The 20,668-nt window shown below is 39.8% G+C and overlaps 1 protein-coding gene across 4 annotated transcripts in view; it reads left to right on the top strand.

Annotated features, from left to right (window-relative positions):
- The window catches only part of SPATS2L (spermatogenesis associated serine rich 2 like), a 29,577-nt gene extending 9,146 nt beyond the window's left edge, over positions 1-20,431 (top strand). For all 4 annotated transcript variants that reach the window (XM_086465384.1, XM_086465387.1, XM_086465383.1 and 1 more), the window contains 5 exons: positions 11,321-11,379; positions 14,778-14,887; positions 15,426-15,528; positions 18,613-18,833; positions 20,033-20,431. In XM_086465384.1, the coding sequence (XP_086321510.1) occupies positions 11,321-11,379; positions 14,778-14,887; positions 15,426-15,528; positions 18,613-18,833; positions 20,033-20,431 (892 nt within the window). The remainder of the gene's footprint in view (positions 1-11,320; positions 11,380-14,777; positions 14,888-15,425; positions 15,529-18,612; positions 18,834-20,032) is intronic.
- The last annotated feature ends 237 nt before the right edge of the window (positions 20,432-20,668 follow it).

Below are 20,668 nucleotides of genomic sequence, written 5' to 3'. Positions count from 1 at the left end.
GGCTCTGACCTTTTCTCTGAGTAAACTCCTAGTTGGGTCTCATTTGCTGTGTAGTTCTCGATTTTTTTTTTTTTTTAAATTTTTTTTAATAACAGTGTTAAAAATAAATCATGTCACCTACATGTCTAATCTTGTTTGCAGGCAGTCACAGTCAATTTAGTCTCTAAACAATAGTCACTCTAGTCATGGAACAGGCTTGGAACTCTATCACGATCCAAGAATGTGAGGAGAGGTGCTACATTAGTAAATTCAGAACTGAAATTCTTCATTTTTCATGTACTCATGTTTTAGATTGAAAACCACTAAAGTGTATTGCCTAATGCTAAAATGGGAGAAATAGGGGAAAAGACGAAAATTACCCCAAAAGAGTATGTAAATCTAAGTAGACTTAAAATAATGAAAAATAGCCTGGAAAACTTTTGAATATGATTCATTTAATTTTAACTCCTACCAGCTTCTGTGCCTAAATTGTTGGAGTGGAGTGTGCCAGAAGCTCTAGAATGTAACAGATCTGTGCTCTGAATACTCATGCCTCACAAAGCAATTTCATGCAACTAGCATAACGTTGCAACAAGGACAGTATAATGTCAGGACATGTTTTTGGAAATTTTAATGCAGGCTACATTGCTTTTGGCAGCTCGTAAGCCTAATATTTAGATTTTTCTTCAAATGAATGAAGTGAAAATTTGGTTTAAATAGTAAAATGCATGACTTAACACATTTGCTAAAATTAAAAAGAGTTTTGGGGTATTTCATGTGACCTTGTGGCTTAAACTCTGAAAAAGATGGGAAGAGCTGTCTTTAGTGCCTCATTTACAAAAACTTGCTGCTAACTGCTCTAGATTCAGAGGATTTGAGTAGAAATTACCATAACATACAGCTTCAGACCTCATACAGTCCACACATCATATTCCTGGGCTGAATGGTTTAGTTTGTGTTACTTACATGGCAGTCTCCTTGCTTAAAAGTTGAACAAAGCTTAGCTAGTGGAAGTGGGAGGATAAGGTAATTAAGTGAGCACTCAACCTCTTGCATATTTATCACCCTCCTTGGGCAGTTTCACTGTGGCACAGTCGACTTGTCTATCAAGGAAAAATGAAGCTATTCAGCTAAACTGTTGCTCCCAGAATATTATGAAGTAACGAAAAGCAAGGGCGTGACAATGATATCTGGTCTCCTTTGTGACAATGATTCCAAAGCTTTTTGCAAGTTGTTCTCCCAGTTGCTGCTGGAATGTGGACTGGTTGAGATGTACAACAGATAAGCGTAGAACAGCAACTAAATGCTGTCTGTGGTCAGAACTGCAGGGAATACTTGAATGGGCTCAATACCGTAACCTAGATGGGAGCTTAACCAGTTCCTGTTACGCACAGCTGGGGGTTTTGGTGAAGCTACATGAAGTCAGAAGCTTTAATCTTGTGTTGCAGCTGCATGCTGAAACATATGCTACTTTCTGTTGTCTCTCTTGGGTTTGTTTCTCTTTTTACTGCTTTGGCAATAGGATAAAAGACCCTTTTTGTGTCCTTCTCTTTGCATTTACATCAAGGTCAGAATCAAAACTGCATTTCAAGAGACAGTAATCTTTTGGACTTTCTAATCTACTTTTTTTAATCTTTTCATGATTTTACCAGTCACAGAAAGGATGAAGTGCAAAGGTAACATCATATATGTTCCTTTTACCTCTACCTGGCATATGAAGTGATTATTATGGAGATAAATGAATAGCGCATGTGGCCTAAGATGTCCTGAAAGCTTCAGCAGAAAGATTCATAAGAACTTTTCCTTTTAGCAACAGAAACTGTTGAGTGATAGTTGCCAGTGGAAGTCCATGTCTCTGTCTGGCTCACAGCTTGACCTAACCAGTGAAGGGAAGTTATTCCTGAACACAGTCAGTACTATGCTGCTATTTAACAAGTCTGGCAAAACAGTGCATACCACCCTCCCACAATCTAAAAAAGGAGTGGTATGGAGCAGGTGTGCTGTGAACACCTCTAGATGCTTGGAAAAGAAAATTGCAGTGCTTGCTTTAACTTTTTAATGAAGTGGGGCCAAAAAACAATCCCAAAAAGGTGTTTGAAAATGCTGCAGTGGGCTCACTTTCTCTTTCTTGATAAGCCTCCCAGGAGTTCCTGCGAACTGGAATAATTCTCTGCATGCTCAGAGCAAGAGATAATGACTTGCTTTTATACAGTGCTTTTCATGCCAGAAGACAACAGAGCATTTTACAGGCCATGGGCTGGACCAGGCAGGGCACTTCGCCCCACTCTGCAAGAAGTCTTTTGCCGTCTCATGTGGATTGTACTTCTGCTGTGACCCAGCGCTGTTGTCACTCCCACTTTTGCAGGGCTTTCTGTGATACTGCTTTCCCCAAGGCTATGAGAGCAGTTGGGCAGAGCAACCTGAAGGGCAGTGATTCTCAGATTCACAGGCGCGCCTGAAAGTTATGAGGAAGATCCTTCTAACAGTACTTCTTGAGCCCGTATTTCTCCTCATTGCATCCAGCTTTGGTATATGGTTTTCAGGAATACCTTTATGTGAGTGAGAACATAAGCAGCTCCACTTACTGCTTGGACGTAACATGTCAGAGCATAACCCTGTCTCACAGTAGAGTAGGGCAAGATAAAAAAGAATACCAAGTAGTGCTTGCATTGCAGGGGAAGGTCAGAAAAGCTAAGTAAACTCCCCTCTTGTGGCAAATTAAGGGCACGGACTCCGGTTGAGGATAAACCGAAGACCTTTATTGTTTGCTACAGCATCATTATATACTTTCCTCTACTAGTACACCCACCACTAAGCAAGCTACGATTGGTGTACAGGCATTGTCCACGTGCCACTACCGCTAACCCCATTGGCTGCTATCCTGCGTTCCTCTCATACCTAATGGTCAGCACCTGTTTACTTCCCTGTTATCTTCCTTTACTCTTGTTCAAGGCTCAGGGCAGGAGCTGCCTGAATCCTGTTAACTCTTTCTGTCCCTTCTCTCCTCGTTCCTCCTCAATGCAACAGTGCCTGGACAGCTTCCAAAGGTCGCCTCTGACTTACTCCTACACCCTCTCACTCTAGTGAGACCAAGGTTAAAACCCATATGCTATAATTGTGTTCTTGCTCTTCCACCAAGAGACTGAATGATGATCTTGAGGATAAAGAGAGCCCTGGGAAATCTGAGTGAAATGTGTAGAGCACAAAAGGAGCCACAATTCCCCATAACACCTCTTGCCAGAAAGTCATTTTCACGTATTGGGCATCTGCACAGTCATATAGAGAACTAAAAGGAAACATCTGCTACTTGCTCGTATTGTCTGCTTCCAACCATGCATGGAAAATAGTCTGTAGAAAATAGTAAGGGCCAGGTTTAATTACACTGCATACAGAACTGGACAACGAGAAGCTTCCTCTACTCTTTGCATCTCAAACACATTGATATGTCCAATGCTTTATAAAGAGCGTGAAAACCAACACAGTTGATTTTTTGAGTGAACAAAACACTTGAAAGCTCCACCACAGGCTGAATAAAAAATTGATTCTGACATAATGCTGGAAAAATGGAGTTTGGCAATACTAACACTTTAAAAATACATTAAAATACATTCGGGGAACAACTAGAAAGCATGTACTGCATGTTTGGGGAAGATAAAGCAGTTTTTCTATTGTTTTGTAAGTTAAAATCAAAGCAGAGGAGTAGTTGAATGGCAGAAGTAGTAATTTAAAAGAACATAACTCAGTGCTGGGTGATGAGCAGTGCTGCTAGTACTCACAGTTGCAGAGCAGTGAGTGAATACAGTTATCCCTTTTCAGGGACCCCTGCTTGGCAAACTGTAAATATGATGGTTTTCTGTTTCCCATAGCCCAGAATCAGTGCACCAGATGAAGAGCTGCCTGTTTGTGTTAGTGATGTGGTAGTTTAGAGAATGGGCAGATAACTGGCAGGGCCAAGACTCATATTGCTTTACACTGAACTGAGTTCCTGTGCGGTTTCTGTCTGTGTTTCCAGGCAGTCCTCATTAGCTTTCTGTCTCTCTCTGTCCACCAGCTGACCTTTGTAGTCCTTATGCCTCTAAACTACAGATTTTAAAATTCTCTTGCAGTTGGTTCTCAATTTATTTGCCCATCAGTCACACAATCCAGTCCATAAATTTGCCAGTGCCAAGAAAGAAAAAAAGGTCTTCCAAGCATTTAGGTTTCTTCAGGCCTAGCTGGATTTTCTGGTACCTTGAAAGACCAGTGCTTCTACCAAGGCCCCTAGGCCCTGCCCCTACTGCCTTGGAGGGTCTGGAAGGACTTGATCCAACAGCTTTGGCCTCAGGCTGGCTACTTGCCTGCAGAGCTGCAGCACCAGGAGAGGGGCTTGTTCTTGCTCTCTTGTTGTGATCTCCAGCAATTTGGGATTATCTTTGCTGTGTAATAGTGGAGAGCACAGACTGAACTTAGGAAATTGGGGGGGGGTAGGTTTCTGGCCCCTTTGTCTTTTACAGATACTTGTTTCGTCCCCATATTTTTTACTAAGCTTGCAAAGACAGATTACAGAGGTGAAATCCAAAAGTGATTACACTTTTTCTTAGCCTGTTGTTCATATTTTATGGCCTTGTATCTCCTCTCTTCCCTCCTAGTCATTCATAGGTGTGTAAAACAGTACACACACTCAGTAAAACAAGCACATGTGCTTTTTAGGGCCATGCAGGTAGATTGTTACTTTTGTGCCTGTTACTGTGGATGAAAAGTGAACACATCCTTTCTGATCTTGTTGTCAGACTAAGGAGAAATCTATCTTACTAAACACATATAGGGAATAATTTTCTCAAAAAAATTCACCAGGTGTTAGATCAAAGAGCTAGAATCTTCTTCTTTCTTTGTGGTCGCTTTCCAAGGTCCTTTTGGGAAAGTTACCTCTCTTTTGTAGCAGAAGCCCAACAGAGACCACAGCCTTTTGCCTTGCCAGAGTGTGTTTAGGCTGAAATATGTAAAACCAGTAAGATACTCGGATACCTCAGTAGTCGGATCAAAAGTGAGACTCAAATAGGAAAAAAGTACTTTACAGATTTATGTAAAAATGTACAGGATGCTAATAAGCCATGGTACAACTCATACTCACAATTGTTAAAACTGCCAAATCCTGAGGTGATGCCTTCATTTCTAAATAAATAAAATTTAGAAGTGTTCTTTCAGGAAAACATTTTCCATGTCAATTTTCAGCTTAAACAAGTTTTTATGATCAGGCAATAAATTTCTAATTGTTTGTAAAGCAATCTTAAAAGAAAAATGCAAATAGACCTTTAATTATGGCGGCTTCACCAAACCCCAGTGTGCTAGCTGGCTGCTAAAGAGAACAATATTAGTGATGGTAGATAAAGAATAATGCAAAATAAACTTTAATAACTAAAAGCCTTCTGGCATTTTTTGCTTTTACCAGATGGTACGCTGCAGAGGGAAGGATTCCAGTGAAACTGATCTATTCTGTCTTTTGTTTATCTGCTTATTGTCAGATTGTATTTGTGGTCAGAATGAAAATTCATGTAATCTGGTTTGCTGTAAACATTGTGCATGTGCGAATACAGCAATCAAATAACAACCTTCAAGCACCATGAACATGTAAATACAACTGAATTAATACTGGACGAATATAATTTACTGAGACATTGCAAAATATGTAATGTCACAACAGCTTTTCCTGCAGGTTTATTAATATAAAGAAAACTTGAAGTATCATTTTTCCAATTGCAAAATAGCATGGCTATTCAGTAATCCTACAAAGCTTATAATCACCCATTACGGGTGATTTGGATTCATATTTACATTCTCATCACATCATTCTAGTTCCTTGTGCTGAAAGTTTGACAGGGACAGTTACGGTTTTTGGATTGAGGTGGGGGATTCTTTTGTGAAATACACAATTGGCTTAGAGGTTCTTATCAGCTGTCTTTGGTCAAATACATTCATGCTAGAATGAAATGTGTACAGGAAGTAAGGCGTAATACTTAAAGGCTAATGCTGAGCTTATCAGGACTGTCTCATGAATTTGTATGTAATCTCAGCTCAGATATAGCAGAGACAGTGACATCCCTCAAACTTGCTTGAGTTTGTCACCAGATTTTTAACCAATGCAACATTAAGGAGCTGCTGTGGTCTGTTCCAAAGCCTGCTGACAGAACAAAGTCACTGGAGAATGGTGTGTTGTATTTTTTTTTTTTTTTTGAAGCCTAAGCTGTCAGACTCCAGCAGTGTCCCACAACTAACTCCCTTCCTCATGAAAAAAGGACTCAAATTGTACCTCAGTGTTCCAGCATCTCACCTACTGAACCAGACCCCAGAGGGTTATTTTATGAAAAAATAGCACTCTCTCTCTTCCAGATGAAGAGCCCTGCTGCAGTTGTTCAGAATGACTGTGTCTTCTTCAGTCTCCAAAACAACAGTCTTTCTCAAACTATGCTCAAAGCTGGTTCAGGGCAGAGCGAAGCTTATTAAACACCTCAAGGAGAAAATTGGCATTTTGGGGGGTTTAACAGGGTTTTGAAAAGACTTATTTAAATTACACTCTTAACAGTAATCTCTGTGCTATGCAGCTGTGGCTTACCTTTGTGAGTTGTGTCAGCATGTTTGCCTCCATGTCAGCTTGGTCTTTTTTATTTCTCCATCTCTTCAGGCACAATAGGTTTATAATAATGCCTAGAAGAGGCAGAAGGAAAGAGAAGGTTCTGGTCATGTGGAACCCTTGTGATTCTTATCAGTAAAGCTATAAATCAGCCAGCCTGGCACTCTGAAGCAGCTTTTCTGAAGAGGCACTAATAACTTTCATCATTTTAGTGGGATTTTGAGGTGTTGCAGTTGACTGAAAATACTTTTTCTTTTTCATTATACAAGCACTACATTTCATGCAGTAAACTAGAGGAAGATTAATTTGTTTCCACTAATGTCAGAACAAATTCAGAATTTATTCTGAGTGTGAAACTGTGAAATGAGGCAGCTGTCATAATTTACCCCGTCATTGCTGTGCCAGCAACTTATTGCAATTTGGCATTTGCAGCTCTTTTGGCATTGTATACTAGCATGAATTCTGCCTGCCTGCATAAGTCCAAGGCACGGGTACTGTCCATTTGACCAGGAATAGGGCACTTCCACACTTGCCTTCAGAATCACTTCAGCAAAATGAATGCTAGAGAGTTGCTCTTTCTGCTGCTGCATCTCATATCTCTACAGCACGAACACTGGCTGTGTCCTGGCTGCATTTGCATGTCCTCTACATTAAGCCTCTGTCTTGCTGTGTTCTTTCAACAAAATTATTTCCTTCCTGAACCCCACCTCAAAATTTCATCTGGATATTAAAATCAAACAGTGCTGAATCCTGTGCTCCGAACTACAGAAATTCACCAAGTCTTTATCCTGAAAAAGTGAGGGGTAAGAGAAGAACAGAATCAATCCTTTCAGAAGAGAGGTGTGGTAAAGAGAGACAGAAAGAGGTGGTAGTGTTACTCTGTTTTGGCTCCCATGGACTATAAGATTCACTTGATTCAGATCTGACCTTGAGCCTTATTAGTGGGAGATGGAATTTGAGTCTCAGTATTTGCTCCAGTGAGTATTATGAAAGTATAATGAAAAACTTAACACCTGTAGCAGAACTGACAAATACTACTACAGCAGAGGATCCTACAGACTGATGATTAGGAGAAGGATTCGGGTACATTCAGAGAGGGAAGTGGTGGTGCAGAGTTGTGTGTTTGTCACAGGAGTCTCAAATGGTATCAGGAATCAGAAAAAATTGACAAGGGTTTGACCTCTCCAGAACCTCAGCTAAAGAATCATGTTTACTGTTTTAACCCTGGTTTCTAACATCTACAGAAGACCCAAGAGGAACAGCTTAGAGAGGAAGGAATTAGCAGAATGTTTTCCCTGAGGTGTCTTTAGATCTAAAATGCATTCTGTCCCTTGCTCTGCTATAGTCCAAACTTGGTGATAGACAAGTGGGTAAGAAGTTGCTATGGCACCCAGCATCCAATTCTTCATAGTGCACCAATGGCTACAGGATGTGCACTGGAGTGTACAAGCTTGATACAACATTTTCATATTAAGTGGATGCTAAGAAGCATTGAAAGAAAATGCATTCCCAGGAGGTATTGCTGAGCCGATCTTTGAGCAGTTCTCAATAAGGCTACTACTGTGGTCTGATTGTGGTCATCCTATTCAGGCTGAGTAGGCATTATTCCAGAAAATACACTCAAACCAGTTAAACTTCTCTTGACTTAAGAAGCTGTTCAGCTTAAGTGGCTCTCTGAGCTTCATGTGAAAACAGTGGGATCTTAGTAGGAACAAGAGACAAGATTTGATCCATTGATTTTTCCATAGTGTTCTTGTCCTTTCTCCTTCTATATCTGTTAGCATTTAGTTTTCTTTTTGTATTTTTGTCTTTCATCTTTTTTTTCCAATGCAGTTTTCCAGCTTTCTGTCATTTTCATTTGTTTATAACTTTGCCAAGTTCTTGATGAAGGAGTTGGTCAGTTTTGCACTGAAGTGCTGTAAGTGACTAGAAAGGAATCAAATTAATTCCTACTCCATTTCCTTAATAATTGACCCTTACACGAACTAAGAAGACACATAGCATTTCCTAGTGCTGGCTGGCCTATGACATTTCTAAAGAAATGTTAACTTCCCCTATTATTCTATAAAATATGGTAGTTCATGATTTCGAAGCTGAGAAATGTGGCTGTATGCTTCCAGATGAGAATTAGTATGTTCCTTTCCTTTTGTTGATTGAGTGAGTGCATGTCTTGAGCTGGTATAAGTTAGTACAGCTGCATTGCCTTCAGGGAAGGGCAACCCCATGAAGATGTGTCCATTAAACTTAGTTTATCACATTAACTAGTCTGATATTGAGAAAGGCACCAAACATTTTTTACCTTGTTTTATTCTTCAGTTTTTCAATGTTAGTTTGTAGCTACAAGGGAAGTACTCAGGTGGTTGTTCTCCATCAAATTTATCAGAATCCTGGCCTCTACTACTACAACATCCAAACACTTTCCTGAAATGTTTGTCAGAGACCATGCAAAAACATTAGGAGTGGAAAACTGTCTAGTAACAGATGAGATCTGACTGTAAAATATGATAAATACAGAACTGTTATGGCCTTGTTCTCATTCTGGTTTTAGAAGTGTTTTTATTTGGCACCAAATTAAATGTTAGGGGCCAAGCAGTTTAGCAAGGATCTGGTTTTGGAGTGAGGAGAGGACAGTCATGGAATGAACTGGGCCAAAACACAGTTCTGATAAGCTCTGTTGTGAGATTGTTGCTTGGATACTTTTTCCAGCCAAAAGTTTATGTTTATATAACCTGTGTAGTACTCTAGGGAGGCACTTTTGTAACACAGGCAGCAAAAGTCAAGATGTGCAGGTTTTTTAAATTTAGGGGAAAATACTAAAGACCATTGAAATCTCTCTTTTTGTGTGGAGGGTAGAAACAGGTGAGAATTTATTTCAGCCACCTGCTGTGAAAACTAAAGAAGTTTATTATACCATGTAGTTACAAAAGCTAATTGAAAATAGATTAATTCTGAAAAGCTATTGCTATTTAGATTAGCAAGCCAGTCATCACCTGCCTATGTGGAGTCCAATCTTAATGCTTATGCCTGGAGAATATTGAGGGCAAACTGGAACAAGTGTGTCCTTTCATTGTAAGTGTATGTCTCTTAACTGATTTGCTTTACTGTAAAAAACCCTGCTGTTTTATTTCCTGTGGTGTGTAGGTCACACTAAATTGATCTGGCAGGCCAAAACAATATTTTTAGTCCTATTTATGTGTATGAAACAGAAAAATGTGTTACACTGCAATTTTATGTCTTGCCATGTGTTTTACTATCAGCCAACCTGTTTCTGTCCCTTTTGTTGGCTGTTGGGAGACTGTGTAAAGGCAGTAGCCTCTCCTTCTCTAAAGGCGGCATGGTTGACTGGTAAAACCCGAGCATGGCACTCTGCAGAACTTCTGTTGCAAACCTCCTGTATGAGCTTAGTTAATTTATGGGAAGGTTTCAAGGAAGGCTGCGTGGCACTTGAACACATTGTAGCTGATAGTTTTCTGGTTGAGTCAACTGTATATCTGCCACGTGTTTCCTACGCTGCTCGCTCCTTAATCTTGCCCTGTTTTAGTTAACAACCCGTCAGTCCTCCTCTCTTCTGTAAGTTTTCTGTCTTTGATTGCTGCCCAGTGAACTCTGGGATCTTTCCTTTTTTGCTCAGGGCGTCCTAGATAAATGTTTTGTTTGTGAGATTTTTGTAACATCTTCCTTCTGATGGAAGCTAGTTCACATATAACTCAGTGTCTTCACTGGATACAAAAGCTTATGTTTAAGGATGATTTTACTGAAAGGGTTGAGAACTGCACTCTTCCCTTGAGTGCATTCCTGGATTTACTCCTGGTGTTTGACCTACTTTCTGCAATTTACCTCCAGCTGCTTAAGTTTACTCACTTATGCAAACATAGACATTAACATTGGTGGTGTTTATTAAACATGAACATTATCTAGTGAAGGGAAAATGGAGTGGCACACCAGAGCACTATCCACTGGAGAGCATTCTGCAGTGGTGTTATTTCACTGAACAGTATTGCTGGCTTGATGATGTGAACAATTTACCAGTCCCGCTGCCTGCTGTCAGTAGACCCACTTGATCAGTTTACACTTTGACAGCTTAAAAGCACTGTCAAGGATTGCACAGCAGAGATTTGTGAAAGGAGAGGCACACGAGACCTTTAGGAAGGCCAGGTAAAAGTGGAACCACACCTTCCTGGAGAGAATGGGAGGCAAGGAAGCTGACCTCTATTATGGAGATACATTAATGCTTATTTACATCACAAACCATTTTCTTGTTTACCCTGACATATTTTGCAAGAATATCTCTATTTAAGGAAGAGAAGGACCTCTCTCCACATGGCATTAATTCTTTTTTATTCTCAATATTGCACTGAGAGCTAAGCTGTATCAACCTGGGTAGCAGCAATGGTATATCTGGTTTAATTAGGAAACAGATTGGTTTAGTCACTTGAGGACTGCTGGTCCTGGGCAGGGCGGAAGAGGTAAATCAGAGTGACTTCCACATCTGTGCAGACACATGGACAGGACAGTGAGATGTTTGTGCAAATCAGCATACACTGATTATCACTAATTTTTTGTAGTCAGTTTGCCTAGCTGTTTCTTCAGCTTCCATTTTTTAAGTCTTATTAATTTCAAAACTGCTCATAACTAAGGTTGAAGTCTTTCTGTAGTTAATAGCTTTTGATTTTGATGGGAGTTCTAGCATGGATTAAATTGTGGTTTTTTTTCTTTCTTTTTTTCCTTTTTTAGCATCGTAGACAAAGAAGTGTCATTAATGGCAGAAATTGATAAAGTTAAAGAAGAAGCCAGTAAGTAAAAAAACACACAGAGAACTTCTGGAATAGTCATGGAAACATTTGTTTTGTTTGGCAGAAAATTACACAGTACATAAATTTGGTTAGCAGCATTGCAGCATCTTTCATTGTATATGTATACAAATAAATGTTCCAGAGTAGTTTCTGTATGGTTTTGATCTATAAGGGTTGTGCATCAAAATGTCAGTATTATGAAATTAAGGTAAACCAAAAGTTCATATAATGTTAGATTTGAATTACGTATTCCTTCTGCTTACTTATCAGAGCTTTTTCACCGCTTCTTTTTTTTTTCTTATTTCTATGGTTTGTTGATTATATCATTTCCATTTCTTAAGCACTGTTTGCTTGCTTATATTACATACATGACTCATCATACTGGAAATTACTAGGGGAATAGGTTATTGTGTGGCCTTGCATAGCTTTAAGGTGTAGTGATCAAGCTTATGAATTAGAACAATAAAAAAGTCAAAACCCAGATGTTTACTGGAATCTGTTTTCTTAATAATCCGTGGGAGTTGATCGGGTTCCAGGTTTTCATGTCATCTCTGTTTTTTGCATAGGTAAGGTACATATATTCTGGTTTGGGAAAAAACAAGCAAGATGAGCCATGTATTAGTATATGACAGTATCGGTCTTATGCTCCATCTGAGATATGGTATTTATGGCCCAGTAATCAGGGGAATGAGTTTCAACAGAGAGTACTAAGCAAGAAATTGAAGAGTACGTGGAGTATTGTTAGAATGATACTTTGCCTGGGAGATGAAAATATCACTACTATGTATGCAATCCTTTTATAGATTTGTGAATTTAAGGTCCTTCCAAGGAGGGTCACAAATATGTGTAACTTTCTTGAATGCTTCATTTGCATTTAGAACTCTTACACTAGTTAAATTTTTATTTGAAAAAGTAATCAAAATCCTCCATTGTTGACTAAGTCTCTTGCAGTTGTGTATGTGTGGAAGCTAAAAGGTATGAGTTGTTACAGCAAAGACTAGCATTAGTTTGGAATTTTGTGTGCTAACTTTTCTAGTCCTAACATGAAATAGGTGTGGATTTGGAGTTCTGTGTTGTTCTGAGGAGGAGTTGTGGATGAAAATGTATCAGCAGCTTTTTGGTTACCTGCAGAGACTAAGTAGCCATAATCAGCTACAGGCCATGCACTCACTCCCAGGCAGACCAGTGGTGAAATTCCCATTGATATCAACTGGCATGGATCTAAGCCCTAACTGCATAACAAAAACACATTTTGAAAATCCACTGTCTGGGACTGATGGTATCATAGAGGCCCCTTCATTAATCTTGGCCAGGTATAGTAGTAATTTTTGTGGAAATTAAATGTAGTTCTTAACTACAGGCATGCAAAGTGCTACATTTGCACGTGGCAGGTTCTAGTTCCTTGCTTTCAGGCTGACTCCACATGTGCCAGTGGATGGCCCCTGCACCTGTCTTTAACAGTGCAGTTTCTGCTGTCTGTCATCAGGGCTGTTGTAAGCTTGTGAAGTGCCTTCAGAACTTTAGGCAGAAAATTGTTATAGGACTGTAACATGCTAACCAAGATTTACGTTATTATTTATTTTCACATCTCTGCTGCACTGGAGGTCTGTTTTACAATGGGTAATCTTATTCTTGCTGTCAATACTGGGGAAATTTCCAAATATGGTAATTTCAGGTTTTTTTAAAAATAGGTATTTGGCTAGCATCTCGTGCCAAGATAGGTGCCAGTATGAGATGAGATCCTGTGGTTTGGGCAGTCACTTCAGCAAAGGGGATGCTGACCTTGGAGAGAAACAGTAGTAGCATTACCCAGAATAAGCTATAAAGCACAGCTATTGGACAAAGCAAAACAGATAGTAAACTGTTCATTTAATTTAATCTGATAAAAGTTTCTCAGCCTTGTAGACCATATTCCACAAAAATTAAAATAAAAGATTGGCTAGGGAGATAGATACACACCTTTTAGTATAAGAAATAATGTTGGCACAGGTTTACCAACAAGACTAAAGGAACTGTAGCCACCCTCTGCCTTCCCTGCCCTGTGTGACACATGCTCCTCTGTTGTATGGTTTGGTTGCTCCCACCAGCTGTACAGCTGCAACTCTGCCTTCCTATACCTGCTGGACCATTCTGTACTTGGTGAAACACTGGAACAGGTTGCCCAAAGAGGTGCTAGAAGCCCCATCCCTGGAAACATTCAAGGTCAGGATGGAGAGGGCTCTGAGCAACCTGATCCAATTTCAGATGTCCCTTCTTACCGCGAGGATGTTGGATTAGATGGCCTTTAGGAGGTCCCTTCCAGCCCAAACCATTCTATGGTTCTCTGGTACTTTCAAAAGAAGGTGCCATCTGATTAAATCATAATGGGTTGAGAAACAAATTCTCTGTGAAATGTCATTAATTCTTACCTAAAAAATGACATTCCACAATATGAGCTGGTTAGGTGATTTGCCATCTCTGCTCTGGAAAATTGTGGCAAAAGAAGGCAAAGAAGCCAAAGTCTCCACAGGTGTAATGGAGTCTGGCCTTAAGATAGCTTACAACAACTATCGCTCACCCATGCTGTAGGCATAAGCTCTAGACAAAAGACTATGATGGTTATTATTTTACATTTAGATGCTATGTTTTCTCTCTGCCGTAAGTGCTGATTCTGCCACCCAATTATTCAGTTGTTACTTTTACATTGAGTCACCATGTAAGTAATAGAGTTTTCTTATATTTTCCACCAAAATTGTAATGTCTTATTATCCTGCATGTAAGTGGACTGTTGCTTTGTGGTTTATGATTAATCTTTTCCTATAAGAACATACCTATTCACCCCTTCCTTATATAAAATATACAAGATGGGCAGTAGTGAATATTTAGTATTTTTTCATAAAGACTGTTGGCCTTTTCTACAGCAAAGCAGTATTAGAATGGCAACTATGTATATTCTGTACTTGAAAGCAAAATTGCAATGCCGGTGATTTTAACGTAAACTATATAGGAACAATTTTTTTTCAGAGTAACTGAAATGCCCCTGTGTAAATAAAATACAGCATGTCTTCAGAAACAGGCTGTTGACTCAATGTAATGCTGCTTTCCATGTCTCCATGATTTTGTGCTTAAAAATAAAGCACTGGAAAACTCAAAACATGTCTCTGCCCCTGTTTGTCTAAATGTTGAAGGATTGGTTTACCTTTGGTTTTCTGACAGCTATCCCATTTCCAGATCTTTTTTAGCATTAGGCAGTTCATCGATTGAATCTGTGCAAGCAGCATATTGGAACTCCAGTTGAAGTCAGGGGTCCAAGATGCGTGTGTTGCTCACATGTGATGTACAGTGTTAATGCTCAAAGAGTAATGAATTACAGAGCAATTTACCTTCCCAATTAATTATTGACTATTGGTATTTGGCAGTGGAAATCCTGACTGCTCGGCAGAAGAAAGCTGAGGAGCTGAAGAGATTGACAGATCTAGCCAGTCAGATGGCTGAAGCACAACTGTCTGAACTCAGGGCTGAAATTAAGGTCAGACATTCACTTCTGCTTGGGTACTTTTAGCTGTTTGCGTAAATGCCAAGAAAGAGCTGTCACGTTAACATGCCCAGGCTGTTCGTTCCTGCTATGGGCCAAAGGGTAACTAGCTTTCCATGGGGAAAGCATACCTTCTTAAAGCATTATAGCACCTCTGAGCAGTGTACAGATACTATCAGAGAAGTGTAAGCTGTCCCTTCATAAGTGTAGCAGTGGGAAGTTTTGCTCTTTGTGTATCATTTATCAGACTCAGTTAACAAGTAAATGTGATTCATCACTGAACCGGAAACTAACGCATCTACTCCAAAGAAATAACCTGCTTCCCAAGTGCAGGAGTGATCCACCCTTCACTGGGCTGCGAGACATGTAATTTGGTAAGGATGGGAAACTACTTGGTTCTGCAGAGAACTTGTGTACAGGGCAGGGTCAAGAGTTTGGTGAGCCTTAAAGTGAATTCAAGATAAGTATTTATTGGTTTCTGTACCATCCATATAGTCTTTTGCTCACTGTTAACTTGTCTGTATTTTTGCAGCACTTCGTGAGTGAACGGAAATACGATGAAGAGCTGGGCAGGTCTGCCCGATTTTCCTGTGATACAGAACAGCTGAAGACCCAAATTCAACTCTGTGGAGAAAGTAAGTGCTGGTGATTTCTCACACTGAAGTTCTGGGAGCATAGTGTTCCACATACCTGTTCGGGAAATGCCATCAGAAATCATGGTATGTGTACTGTCAATGTGTGTGTAGAAAGCCTGACATGAATGGTATTTCTGGATGTAGCAAGCTTGCTGAACATGCACGAGTCGACTTTACAGTATGCAACACATTAGACTCACTGTACACTTGCTGCACAGTCCATCTGCATGTGCACAGTTACCTGGAAATCTCTGACAGAGGGTATTAATCAGGTCAGTTGGAGTTTTCCATTTAAACAGGATTTCCAAGTAGAAACAAAAGTCAGCCCTGGGGAACACTCAAATTCAGTAATTTATGAATAACTAGTAAATCAGAGTTTTCTGGGTGTGAGCATAATGTTATGTGACCAATTCAGATCTCTCCTGCTAGGAAGTAACTCCCCAGCAGTGTTCGCTGGGTTTTTCAGGAGCTAAAGGTAGTCCCAGGTGTTCCTGTTTCCAAATCATCTGCCCTTTTGCTTGGAAAATTAGCTTCATTTTCTGCTCCAAGTATCATGTCCCTGTTGCAAAATACAAGATAGCATATTTCTCATCTTTGCCATGCTTATATTCCCCCCAAAAAGTAAAGGCTATAATGCTTTGCCCCAGATGTTACCCTGCCCTGTGATATCCCATCAGTACCATCCTCAGGAGAAAAACTGTTAACACAATACTGAACTAATGCATCTTGGTGGAAGAAAAACAATTCAGGAGGAAAAATAATTAATGTTTTCAAGGAGTTACTAGAAATAGAAAAAAGTAAAAATATCACACAATCTGCCAATATGATATTCTGACTGCACAGCTAAAGAACTGACTCCTTTGAGGTGTAACCAGTTTAATTCATTAGACCATAAGAATTGCTTTTGCAGAACACTTTGAAGATCCATCTAACCCCTGTCTCTCATTGAAGCTAACCCAGGATGTTTCAAAGGAAGGCATAAGCTTCCCAGTAATGCATCTAATTGTTCACAGTCACTCATGGACCCTCTCATACCCTGAAGCTTAAGAGACTGAAAATTCTGTAAAGATTATCCTGACTCGTATAACCACAGCTGCTATTGATACAACCATAGACTATTTTTTTAAACTCATTGAACTACTTTCCTAAATAACTTCCAGCTGCAGTTAATTCTGCAAGTTAATTACTTGCTATTATTTCTGTAAAGCATTACTTAAGCATAGTTTGATGCAGACCTGTTGAAATCAGGCCAGTGAAGTTAAAAGAACAGCTATTAGCAGGGAAGCAGTGCCATCTTACAATGACTGATAGTGCACTGGCCATCTGAAGAACTTAGCTCTAATCTGCCCTAGGTGACCTTAGATGAGCAACTCACACTGTTGGCATGTCTTTGATAAAAGCTGTTCCGTATAAAGGTATTTCTGTTCGGAGCATCTCACAATGATGGCCATACCCTGCTAGGAGCTGCAAATACCCCTCAAACAGAGATTATACCAGGCCTGTAGCTAAGAACAGCCACTGTTGAGGGCTTTAACAAAAGCAATAACCAGAACCACAGAGTTTGTGCAAAGGCAAATATGTTCTAGCATGAGAAGAGGGTAGGCAGCATACACTCTCAAGGAAGGACAAGAGGAAACAAAAATAATTGGACTGATGCATCCAGAATGCCCGGTGGTGGGCTGCACCCCTTCCTTGTACATCTGTTTTTTGTTAAAAATACATTTTTATGACAAGCACCTAGATTTGTATGTAGTTTCCGTGTGCAGCAGTCTAATTTAGACAAAAGAGAGCAGTAGAATTCAGTGACAGCCAGCCTCACTGAACTTAAGACAGAAAATGCAGTCCGTTGTGCAGATCACTGCATTGTTTTTCTGAAGAGGACATCTAGTGGGAGAAATAGCTGATGTTGGCATAAGTGAATAAGAGCCTGAAAAAACTTAACAGACGATGCTCATTTGTTAAAATTATTCCGCAACTTCTTTCTCTGCATTGAAAGTGGAAAAATAGAAGTACCTCTTAGATAAGACAACATGTCTCACTGAAGTGAGCCTCTGATTTGCCATCTGTACAAGAAGGAAACAGGAAGATTCCATAATTGGAAAAATCAAACCAGCAAATGAAGATCAAGAACTTCAATAGCCTCATAGTCCTCTTTGAGACTGCTTAGGGGCCATTGCACAGAAGAGGCAGCTTGAAGAGCTTGTGGAAATGCAGAGAGTGAAGGAATCAAGGTTTTGTTTGGTGCATTTCACATCCAGACATGGAAGTGGTTAAGAAATCAGGTGGTCTCAAAATACTAAGATGTCAGGAGCAAGAAAATACTGAGCAATAGCGGTTCGTGATGGTGCTGGCTGCCACGATCCCCATGAAGTGGATTAGTGTATTGCATTCAGTTCCAGTTTTTATAGATATCCATGGTACAGAAGAAGCCTTGTTAAACATCTCCTTAGAGAGGAGCGAGCACTAAACTTTTTCTTTTCCTTCAAAAATATTTAGACATGGGAAGCAAGCTTTCATGGCTGTTACCTGTGGTGTAGCTAGTAGATATAAAGACAGCAAATGTCAGCCTCTTCAGCCTTCCATGATCAAAGAATAATTTGTAATTTTTTTAGTCTGTGGTATCTGCAGACACAACTTCCTTTGACCTCAAGCACTCGAGAGAGTTACTGGCATACCACTCCCTTCCTTCCCATGTTTCTGTGTTGCCTGAAGACTCCTGTTAGGAGCATTATTGATAGGAGAGCAGTGTGTGGGGCAGTGCTGATGGCACATGTGTTCAGCTCAGCTAGTTAAAAGTTCACAAGCAAACCAATAGTGCCGTGAATTTTGAAAAGTTTTGAAAAATCTTCTGCCAGGCTCCTTCCAATTTTAGTGCAGTTCCACCACATTGGCTCTTTTGTCTCCAGAAGTGGTTCACGATGAGGCAGTTTCACATAATTCTGCCCATAGTTGTCCAGCTTACTTCATTATTTAAAGCAAGGCTGGAATGATGCTACCAAAATTAACTGTAATCAGGATAAGAACACAGCCTTATGTTTAGATGTTGATCATTTAACTGATAACGCAGAATACTTTTTTTCATAGTTTCTCACCCAAAGAACAACTATTCCTCAAGAACACCATGTAGTTCAGTGCTGTCTTCAATGACGTCACATGCAACAGCTGGCAAGCAAAATACGCACACCCGGAAGTCCTCTAGTAATGCCAAGAACTCTGATAATAAAACAGCCAGCACTAAAGTACAAAGTCATCTTTCTTCCAATCCTACAGAATCTTCTTCCCAAGGAACCCTGACAAATAAGCAGGTAAGAAACCGGTTATGAACTAAACTAAATTATTTCAAAAATGTCAAAAAAACATGCAGCATCGAAAGTTGTTAATACAAAATCAACTACTGCTTTGCAGTCCGTATATTTAATTAATAATTTTTGAAAATATGCAAGTATATATTTTCCAGCTTCATTTTTAAGGCAGTGTGAACATACAGGGTGGAAATACCAGAAATGCAGTGCTAGCAAAGACTGCTGGCTGGTATTCAGAAGTGACTAGTGGCAGCTGATAGACTGAAAAAGAAGAACCCTCCATAAATAGCTAATTGCCCTACATGCTGTGATGGAGAAATATTTATTCCTGATCCTTCAGAAATTATCAGCTGATGTGCTGTTGAAGCATGATTATTAGCTAGACTTTGAAAGTGGAATCCTGCCAGGTTTAAAAGCATACTGTTTCAGAAGCTGTATAATACAGTGTATAGTATTGTGCTATATTGGTAGCTATTTCGTCGTAAGAGCACCTTAGAATGTCCTTGTACTATTGTGCTTAGGTAATGCTGCCACTGAAGTTGGCCTGAATATGGTCCCGGTAGGGATTTTAGGCTCAAGTAGGCGCCTGAAGGGAAACATAGGGACGTTACATAACACCAGTGCATGTATGGAATCAGCTGCCCTGGCAGCCACAAAAATAAAGCAATTTAGCCATTTCCCACTAAGGATCAAAGCTTCCTCTGAGCAAGGTTATCACAGTGGGCATCTCTCCCACCATGTGGATTCTTAACTTGACACTAACTTACATGTGGATTTCTGTTCTTCCTGCAATCGTACTGTAGTATCTGCACAATGCTTTACTAGGAAATGTATTTTCATGATTTTGGAAAAAATCAGTCAGTGTCAAGTTCTTCAGTGCTGCTTAACTGCGCTGTTGAGATGTCTAGTATTTCATCCCCTTTTCTGTATTCTTGAATCATGGCAGATTTTAATTTGGCATCAGTTGGTGACCTGCCATCTGTATTTCCAGGGTACTCAGATATAGCATGTTACTCATAGTTCAGTTTTTAAGTGTTATAAATAGAGAGCTCTGGCAACAATCAAAGCTGTATAGTGTTTTTTGTCTCCTATTTCCATTGAAAATTTTATTCTGCAGTTTTTGTTAATTATGTTTGCTGTATTTCTTTTGCTGTTGGAAGGATTCAGATAACCTAACAGTTATCCAATTTCTTTCTGGGTAGAATGGGCCATCTAGCCAGAGACGAAGATTCAACCCACAGCACCAAAACATACGTCTCAATGGATCTCTTAAGTCACAAGGTGCCAGTAATGAGGCAGATCAAAATAATGTAAAGAGTGGTTCCAGGGCTGAACACAGAAGACAGCAGCATAACAGCTTCAGATCTAAAAATAAAGGAGCTATGAAAAATCAAGAGCAGTCTGCAACTACAAGGACCATAGAGAATCCAACACATTCAGAGAAGACCCGACGAAAGCATCATACACCAGACACCGCAGATCACAGGCCTTTCCAAGGCAGTGTTGGCAGGGTGTCGCAATGCAATTTATGTCCTGCAAGGATGGAGGTCTCTGCTGATGCCACTGTTCTTTCAGTGCCAGCTGTGACTTTGGTGGCTTAAAACGTCACGGTGATGGCAGGCAGAAAAATTTAATCTCTTCACTTCAGGTTCTTGCCCAAGATGCTTGTTGGTGAAGAGACTAAATCAGAACATAGTCATTTTAAATCTGTTGCTGCTTAAAACTTGTTGGTATCTTTATTACTTACTAATTAGCAAAATTAATTCATACTTTCAAGGCCAAATATTTTGGGCACAGTTATTTTGTCATTGCAGTACAGAATCTTACCAAAGCAGCAT

Source organism: Leptosomus discolor, chromosome 5, assembly GCF_034619465.1.
Source record: "Leptosomus discolor isolate bLepDis1 chromosome 5, bLepDis1.hap2, whole genome shotgun sequence".
NCBI lineage: Eukaryota > Metazoa > Chordata > Aves > Leptosomiformes > Leptosomidae > Leptosomus > Leptosomus discolor.
The sequence above is the reverse complement of the archived record's forward strand: the minus strand, read 5'-3'. Positions and strand labels throughout refer to the sequence as shown.